General features: G+C 37.9%; 1 protein-coding gene across 1 annotated transcript; it reads left to right on the forward strand.

The window, feature by feature from the left end:
• Positions 1 to 1,966: 1,966 nt before the first annotated feature.
• On the forward strand, positions 1,967 to 7,888 carry LOC149838000 (ribonucleoside-diphosphate reductase large subunit-like). The gene is made up of 17 exons (XM_090007556.1): positions 1,967 to 2,572; positions 2,692 to 2,753; positions 2,845 to 2,932; positions 3,565 to 3,828; positions 3,929 to 4,169; positions 4,321 to 4,397; positions 4,846 to 5,016; positions 5,099 to 5,191; positions 5,284 to 5,433; positions 5,517 to 5,603; positions 5,690 to 5,854; positions 5,945 to 6,064; positions 6,399 to 6,601; positions 6,687 to 6,836; positions 6,915 to 7,062; positions 7,290 to 7,373; positions 7,483 to 7,888. The coding sequence occupies exons 1-17, from the start codon at positions 2,345 to 2,347 to the stop codon at positions 7,579 to 7,581; spliced, it is 2,430 nt and encodes an 809-aa protein (XP_089863682.1). The 5' UTR covers positions 1,967 to 2,344; the 3' UTR covers positions 7,582 to 7,888.
• The last annotated feature ends 474 nt before the right edge of the window (positions 7,889 to 8,362 follow it).

Consider the following 8,362-nt stretch of genomic DNA (forward strand, 5'->3'; position numbering starts at 1 on the left):
GAATGGGATGCCCATCAATTGGATGGGTCCCACTCTTTTTTTGACGCCGCTTGTATTTTGGATAGACATCATCGGAATGGTTTAAAAATGAACGGCTCACAATGAGCTTATTCACTGTTTTGATGGGTGTTCATTTTTAAGATGAACGACATCCAAGGCGCCTCTGACGTGATCCTATCTCAATAAAATCTGTCATTTATTTGTTCCATGGTGACAACTGCCATTGAGAGATACGTTCAATTAAGAGACCATTTTTTTTTCTTTTTTTTGACAGAGAAAACTGGGGTTAGGCAGACCCTACCATTAAAAGGTTCGAACTTGCAACGTCTCAACCCAAGGTGACGTGCACTAACTGCTCCTGCCAGACAAGCCGAGCTCCCGTCGGTAATTAAGAGACCATTTTCTTTAGGTATCATTATGTCTAAACAAAAAAACGAATTGCATGTATATTTTGCTTATCATGAACTGTGTTTATAATATATTTTTAGTAAAAAACATGTATCAGATTAGGCATTTTGTATGTTTCATATGCATTTTTTAGAGGGATAAAAAAACAATGACTTATATTGTACTAAAAACTTGTTGAGAATACCAACGGGGGCTCAGCTTGTGTGGCAGAAGCAGTTAGTGCAAGTCACCTTGTATTGGGATGATGCAAGTTCGAATCCCTACGGTTTAGTTGTATAACTGGTAGGGGTCCGCCTAACCCAAGCTTTCTTTGTCAAAAAAAAAAAAAAACTTGTTGATAATACCAATGATGCTCAGCTTGTTTGGCAGGAGCTATTAACCCACATCACCATGTGTTGGGACGTTGCAAGTTCAAAACCCAGTAGTATGTTGTTGGGATGGGTCTAACCCCAGCTTGCCCTTTTAAAAAAAAAAAAAACTCCTCTATAAAATGGACTACGCTCATTTGGTAGAAGCAACTGTGAACTCACCAAGTTGATGACGAGACATCATGCTCACTTGGTAGAGGCTACTTATGAACATCACCAAGTTGATGAGACATCATGAATTCAAAACCCATAAGAAGCATCCCTTGCTAGTTCGAGGCTGCATGTATTTCCTGGTGGGTAGAGAGGATCTTAAAGGTTTTACCAATTAGAGTCCTGTTAATATGCGGTTGGTGATGGTGCTTTTCTTTGTGCCTAGCCCAAGAAAAAAACTTCGATGATAAAAAAAATTCTAAGTTGTTTAACTAATTTGACTAAAGCATGTTTTTCAGTAAATAAGTTATACAACACCCATTTCTTATCTATATAAATTGGGGTATTTTTTTATAAAAAATGAACACAATAATTTCATACAAAGTGATGTTTTTCATCAAGCAATTTCGACATGAAAAGTATTTTCCCCTTAAAATGCTCACATCTTCATAAGAATTCATACCATCATCATCTACTTGAAAAACTTGTTGATGGGCCATGGGGTTTAAAATTTGAATGAGAGGTTGAGTCGCCATCTCAGGGAAGGTGTTCAAATTCAAACATCCGTTGCATAGCTTGCTTTGCAAGCCATAGAAAGGGGGTGAAAGAGAGAATAAATGAAGAAGAAGAAGAAATAACAATTAACAAAGGCCTTCAGATTCAAACCTCACCCGTCTCCTTCTCCAGCTTGCTTAGGAAGACAGTCTATAGAGCAATGTTGTCAGTATCGGCTGATACCCATACTCAAGTGAATTGTTGTGTATCGGGCAGAAAATAATAAAAAAAAATACTGTCATCACACATGTTAAAACTATTAAAATAATATAATACTAAAATATTATTATTTTTTGCATTTATTTTAAAATAACCGATTCAGGGTAACGCATAGCACTATACCGATACGATACGTATCGGAAGATACAGGACGATGCGAGTGTATCGGCAGATACGCACCGATACTGATAACAGAGAGAGGATGCCATTTATTGATTGTGTGAGCCAAAAAAAGAGAAATAAAAAAAACCGCATAAAGTCGGGGGGGGGGGGGGGGGGGGAAATCAGGTGGCGGGAGAACAGCGAAAACAAGGCACTACCGCCTACCGCTCATAATTTCTTTATTTTGCTCTTTAGAGAGAGAAAGAGGAGAGAGAAAATCAAGAGAGAGAGGGAAAGAATGGGGAATCTCATTCTTACCCAAGAGGGTTAGAGGGAGAGGGAGAGGGAGTGGCGGGAAATTCGAAGGAGGGAGAAAGAAATTTTTAAAAAAAGGATGCCAGCCTTTCCCGCCGCTCCTATTTAGTCCTCCTCTCCCTCCCTCCATCTCTCATCGTCAGTCACCTCTCTCTGTGCCGGAAACTACGAAGTGTTCGGCGCGAAATTCCTCAGAGAAAGGGTGACCTTGATCTCCAGCGGAGAAGATGTACGTGATAAAGAGGGACGGGCGGAAGGAAGCTGTGCACTTCGACAAGATCACCGCGCGCCTAAAGAAGCTCAGCTATGGCCTCAGCGAGAAGCACTGCGACCCCATCTGCGTCGCTCAGAAGGTCTGCGCCGGCGTCTACACCGGCGTCACCACCAGCCAGCTTGACGAGTTGGCCGCTGAGACTGCCGCCGCCATGACCACAAATCATCCTGATTACGCCTCTGTAAATCTCCCTCTTCTATATTGAGTTCACCCTAATTCGTTCCTCATTCAGTTCTTTAAGGTCCAGATCTGATGATTTTTTTTTCTCTTTTGTTGGCAAACTGGCATTTCTTCCTGAAGCTTGCGGCGAGGATTGCTGTTTCAAATCTGCACAAGAGCACGAAAAAGTCTTTCTCAGAGACGTGAGTTTTTAAATATGTTATTTTGATTGAGGTTTGTTGCCTTACATCAGTTTTCTAATGGTGATTTGTTGGATTTTGGTTATTGTTTTAGGATCAAGGATATGTACAATCATGTGGATTTGAGATCGTTGCAGAAGGCTCCGTTGGTTGCAGATGATGTTTATGATATAATTATGAAGGTTAGTTGGTTCGATCCATGAAGAGAGATGTTCTTTCTTGCATTTTATTTGCTTGTTTGTTTAATTTGATGCATGCCCATTATGATATTTTTCCTTAATCATTTATTCCTTTTGTTTTGATTGGTTCTAGTGTGAATTTTTGTATATGTTTCTGGTAATGATGCAAAAAAAATCGGAGGGTTTCATCTGAAATTCATTCTCTCTTTTGTATAACTAATAAGTTTGAAGTTATAGAAACATAGTGTTGTTACTAAACAGTGATACCATGAATATTGCTGTTCCTATGAAATGATTTAAAATTTTATATTGCAAAAAACGTTACCATTATGAGTTTCTGTCATGGTTGATGGCTAAAAATGAAGCTTAAGGTGATTTCCTTTGGCTAGCTAGATCTGTTTCTACATATGTGTACATTGTTGTTTCAGAAGTTGGTATTGTTCTTGATATTTTTCTAGTTCTTGCCTTGATGCTAATTATGCCCATTTTTTATTGGTGATTATAATTCATGAATTTAGAATATATGCCCCTGTTTTATCTTCACCATCATAATAGTTTTTTTTCATTTGTTTATCAATAACTTAAATAACATCAATGAGTTTCCTAATTGTTTTTTGATATCTTTCTTATTTCAGAATGCTGCTCTTCTAGACAGCGAAATCATATATGACCGAGACTTTGACTATGATTACTTCGGCTTTAAAACCCTGGAGAGATCGTATCTCCTCAAAATCGGAGGGAAGGTTGTTGAGAGGCCGCAACACATGCTCATGAGGGTTTCAGTTGGCATCCATAAGGATGACATCAAGTCTGTACTGAAAACATACCATTTGATGTCACAGCGCTGGTTCACTCATGCTTCTCCCACACTCTTCAATGCTGGGACCCCGAGACCCCAAGTATGGTTTGCAAACTCTTTCTGATGGCTACTTTGCTCATCTTTTAGTTTTTAAGCTTGCGATCCTCTTTCAAATTTTAATGGGTATTTTTTTCTGTCAGTTGAGTAGCTGCTTTCTTATCTGCATGAAAGATGATAGCATTGAAGGTATCTATGATACACTGAAGGAATGTGCTGTTATTAGCAAATCAGCTGGGGGAATTGGTGTTTCTGTCCATAATATTCGTGCCATGGGCAGTTATATACGTGGCACAAATGGTACTTCAAATGGCATAGTTCCTATGCTGAGGGTGTTCAATGACACCGCTCGTTATGTTGATCAAGGGGGTGGCAAGAGGAAAGGTGACTATATCTTCTGCTTCTTCTCCTGTTCTTACAGGTGCTGAATGGTTTCAGGATCTGGCAAGATCTTACGGACATCTGAAGTCTTTTAGAATTGTATCTGTTGGCTTGACCCTTTGAATTTAAGGAATCCTTTACATTCTCTTTGTAGGGGCTTTTGCCGTGTATTTGGAACCATGGCATGCTGATATTTTTGAATTTCTTGATCTCAGAAAGAATCATGGGAAGGTATTTGCTACTGTCATCATAAAATTCCTGTATCACAGTTTTTGCTGCTTCTATTCGTCTGTATTTTATAAGTTTTGTGTGTGTGAGTATTCAGTTCCCTTCCAATTCTTATGAGCGTGTTTTTGAAAAGTTGGTGCTTCTGGGCCATTTGTCTAAGACCTGGACTTTGGTTCAAAATGAACTGAGTACTGGACTACCAAGTTTTGACCTGCATTGTATTTGTATGTCTCTTTACTGAGTTTGAATAAATTTGTAAACAAGTGGACACTGACCTGATTGTCATTTTCTCTGTTTGTTACTGGCACTACTCATTTAATCTGCATGGGCTATGATGCTACCTGTCTCAAGGCTGCATGTGCAACAACCAATCGGAATGCATATTTTTTATTTCTGTTTCAGTCTATATTATCAGTCAACTCATGAAGTGTTCACTGTTTTATTACTTCAGGAAGAGAACAGAGCACGTGATCTTTTCTATGCACTTTGGGTACCTGATCTCTTCATGAAGAGGGTTCAGGATAATGAAACATGGTCACTTTTCTGTCCCAATGAGGCTCCAGGTCTAGCTGATTGCTGGGGTGATGAATTTGAAATGCTCTTTACTAAGTATGAAAGAGAGGTATTCTATCTGGCTTATGTAGCTTAAGCACTATGCAATTTTTTCTGTTTTGATTTTTAAGCAACTTTGATTTTCAATATAGGGCAAGGCAAAGAAGGTTGTGCAGGCACAAAAGCTCTGGTTTGCTATTCTAGAATCACAAATAGAGACTGGAACACCCTATATGCTTTACAAGGTTGTTAATTGATTAAATTTTTAATATGCATCCTAAATATCTTGCTAGATTTTTTCTGTTACTGTTATAATATGGCTTTCTGTCTTTTGCAGGACATGTGCAATAGAAAAAGTAATCAACAAAACCTGGGTACAATAAAATCTTCTAATCTGTGTGCTGAAATTGTTGAATATTCAAGCCCAACAGAAACTGCTGTCTGTAACCTGGCATCAATTGCTCTGCCTCGATATGTCAAGGAAAAGGTGTGTTCATGCTCCAAAATATTCTGGTCATGCATTATGTTCTACAGTTTCTGGATTTTTTGAAATTATTGTATGATGCACAGGGGTTGCCACCGGATTCTCATCCATCCAAGCTGGTTGGGAGCAGGGGTTCACATGATCGATGTTTTGATTTTGACAAACTTGCTGAGGTTTGTGTCTGATTTTAGGATCTAGATTTATTGGTTCATTCTCTTTTTTACTCAAATGAGCCAGCACTTTTTTATTTGTTGAACAGGTTACTGCTATAATTACTTCAAATTTGAACATGATAATTGATGTCAATTTTTACCCTGCTGAAACTGCAAGAAGATCAAACATGCTACACCGACCAATAGGAATAGGAGTTCAAGGACTTGCAGATACTTTCATCTTGTTGGGAATGCCATTTGATTCACCAGAGGTTGAATATAGTATCAGTTTGCTTTTAGTACAACTGTTATTAGTTTTTTGTAACTGGTGTTGAACTTCTGATTGTCTGATGTACCTTTAGGCCCGTCAATTGAACAAGGACATTTTTGAAACGATTTATTATCATGCTTTAAAGGCTTCTTCTGAGCTTGCTGCAAAAGAAGGCCCTTATGAGACCTACCATGGGAGTCCAGTGAGCAAGGTTTGTTTATTGTCATAAAGTCTCCATAATGTTAATACTCATTTACTGTTTGCATCACATAATCTTGAGCAAACTTCATTCCACTATGAAGTACAAGTTTGCTGCCAAATTTTAGGTGTAAGATTCACTAAGATTTTGTGCCATCACACAATTATGCACACACAATAAGGTTCACTAGGCATCAGCTCCAAGCTATTGTGTACTCTTTGTCTTCCAAATATATTTGCATCCTATTGTCATGCATTTCTATCAACTTTGATGACTTGAATAGGATTTATACTTATCTTGGAGATTGTTCTTAATGCCCATTTTTGTGGATGACTGCTTCATGCAGGGAATTTTGCAACCTGACATGTGGGGAGTAACTCCATCCAATCGTTGGGATTGGGTTGGTCTGAGAGAAATGATTGCCAAGAATGGTGTAAGGAATTCCCTTCTGGTTGCTCCAATGCCCACAGCATCTACCAGCCAGATTCTTGGAAATAATGAATGTTTTGAACCATACACTTCTAATATCTACAGCCGAAGGGTGTTGAGGTGCTATTTAGAGGCAGTATTTTTTTCCCATTCTGCTAAATTTTGAAGGATGCATTTATCTGATAACATACTATTTGTTTTGCAGTGGTGAATATGTAGTGGTTAACAAACACCTTCTTCATGACTTGACTGAGATGGGTCTTTGGTCTCCGTCTCTGAAAAACAAGATAATATACGAGAATGGTTCTATACGGAAAATCCCTGAGATTCCAGCTGATCTCAGATCAATTTACAAGTATATGAATGCAAACCTTTCTTCCATTTTTTTCAGCCATTAGTTTGAAAAATAACCTTTTATAATTATCTTTGTTAGAACTGTTTGGGAGATCAAGCAAAGAACTCTGGTGGATCTGGCTGTTGACCGTGGATGCTACATAGATCAGAGCCAAAGTCTGAACATCCACATGGACCAACCTAATTTTGGGAAGCTCACTTCTTTGCATTTCTATGCTTGGTCCAATGTAAGACTTGTTCATATTCCATTATCTTGATCTGGTGTGTCATGGGAATCCACTAGTTGGATGGCTTAGTTCTTGCTGCTATGTTTGTGTTGAGTCTCTTTGGTTGCAAGTGGAGTTTTTCAAGTTTGTAGCAACTCTACTGTGTTGAGTCCTAGCTGGTGCATTTAAAGTCTTGAATGATGCCTTTGTTTAATAATTTTTTTGAACTGTACTTGATATTCAAACAGGGCTTGAAGACTGGTATGTACTATCTACGCTCTCGCCCTGCAGCAGATGCAATTAAATTCACTGTGGATTCATCTATGCTTAAGGTACTAATATTGTATCTCAATTTTCTATAAGTACACTTTTTTTCTTGTCATTTGTTTTTCTGTTTGCATTTTCTTGCTGGTGCCAATGAAGTCTTAACGTGTAAATCAGGATAAGCCAGCAACAGAGGCTGATGACATTGATGCCAAAATGGCACAGATGGTCTGCTCCTTAGAGAACAGAGAGGAATGCATGGCTTGTGGGAGTTAGCTGTGGTTGAATGTTGCCTTGATGGTAGTTTAAGAATTTCTGCTGTGAGGAAGATGACTGCAGGCTGGAGACCATCTTCTTTACTGATTACCCTTAAATTTATGGCCTTTGATCGATGGTATCTTCTGCGAGAGAAAGTACAGGGTATTGAAGAAATTGTTTGTACATATAGCTTCTAATTTGCTTTGCATTGCAAATGAAGGCAAATAACCTTGACCCGTTGGAGTGTTTGAGTTTGTGACATCTGGTTCTAGTATATTTCTTGTTAATGCAATTGTTTATTGAGATAAAGTACTGTTCTCTCTCATTTTGGGTTTCATGGATTGCGTTGATGGGCTATGCTTATAAGATTGAAAAGTGATTTGAGAAAAAGCTTATTAAGTGGATTAAAAAACCAAAAGTGGAAGGTGCTTAAGAAAAACTTGTAAATAAAAGGTTCAGTAAAAACCTTTGCAACTGAAAAATGAGGATTTATAAAAGCTATAATTGTTGATGTAACGACCTCAATTGATATTCAAAAAATGGTGGATTTTTTTTAAACAAATGCTAAAAACCTCTTAAGGACTCAGGTTACATTATAAAACCTTTGCAACTGAAAAATGAGGATTTATAAAAGCTATAATTGTTGATGTAATGACCTCAATTGACATTCAAAAAATGGTGGATTTTTTTTAAACAAATGCTAAAAACTTCTTAAGGACTCGGGTTACATTATAGATTTAATATAACTAAACTATAAACTATTTCATATATTGAATCAACTTCAAGTAATAAATCAAAT

This window comes from Nuphar pumila, chromosome 5 (genome assembly GCF_984573655.1).
Source record: "Nuphar pumila chromosome 5, dmNupPumi1.hap1.1, whole genome shotgun sequence".
In the NCBI taxonomy this organism is placed as follows: domain Eukaryota; kingdom Viridiplantae; phylum Streptophyta; class Magnoliopsida; order Nymphaeales; family Nymphaeaceae; genus Nuphar; species Nuphar pumila.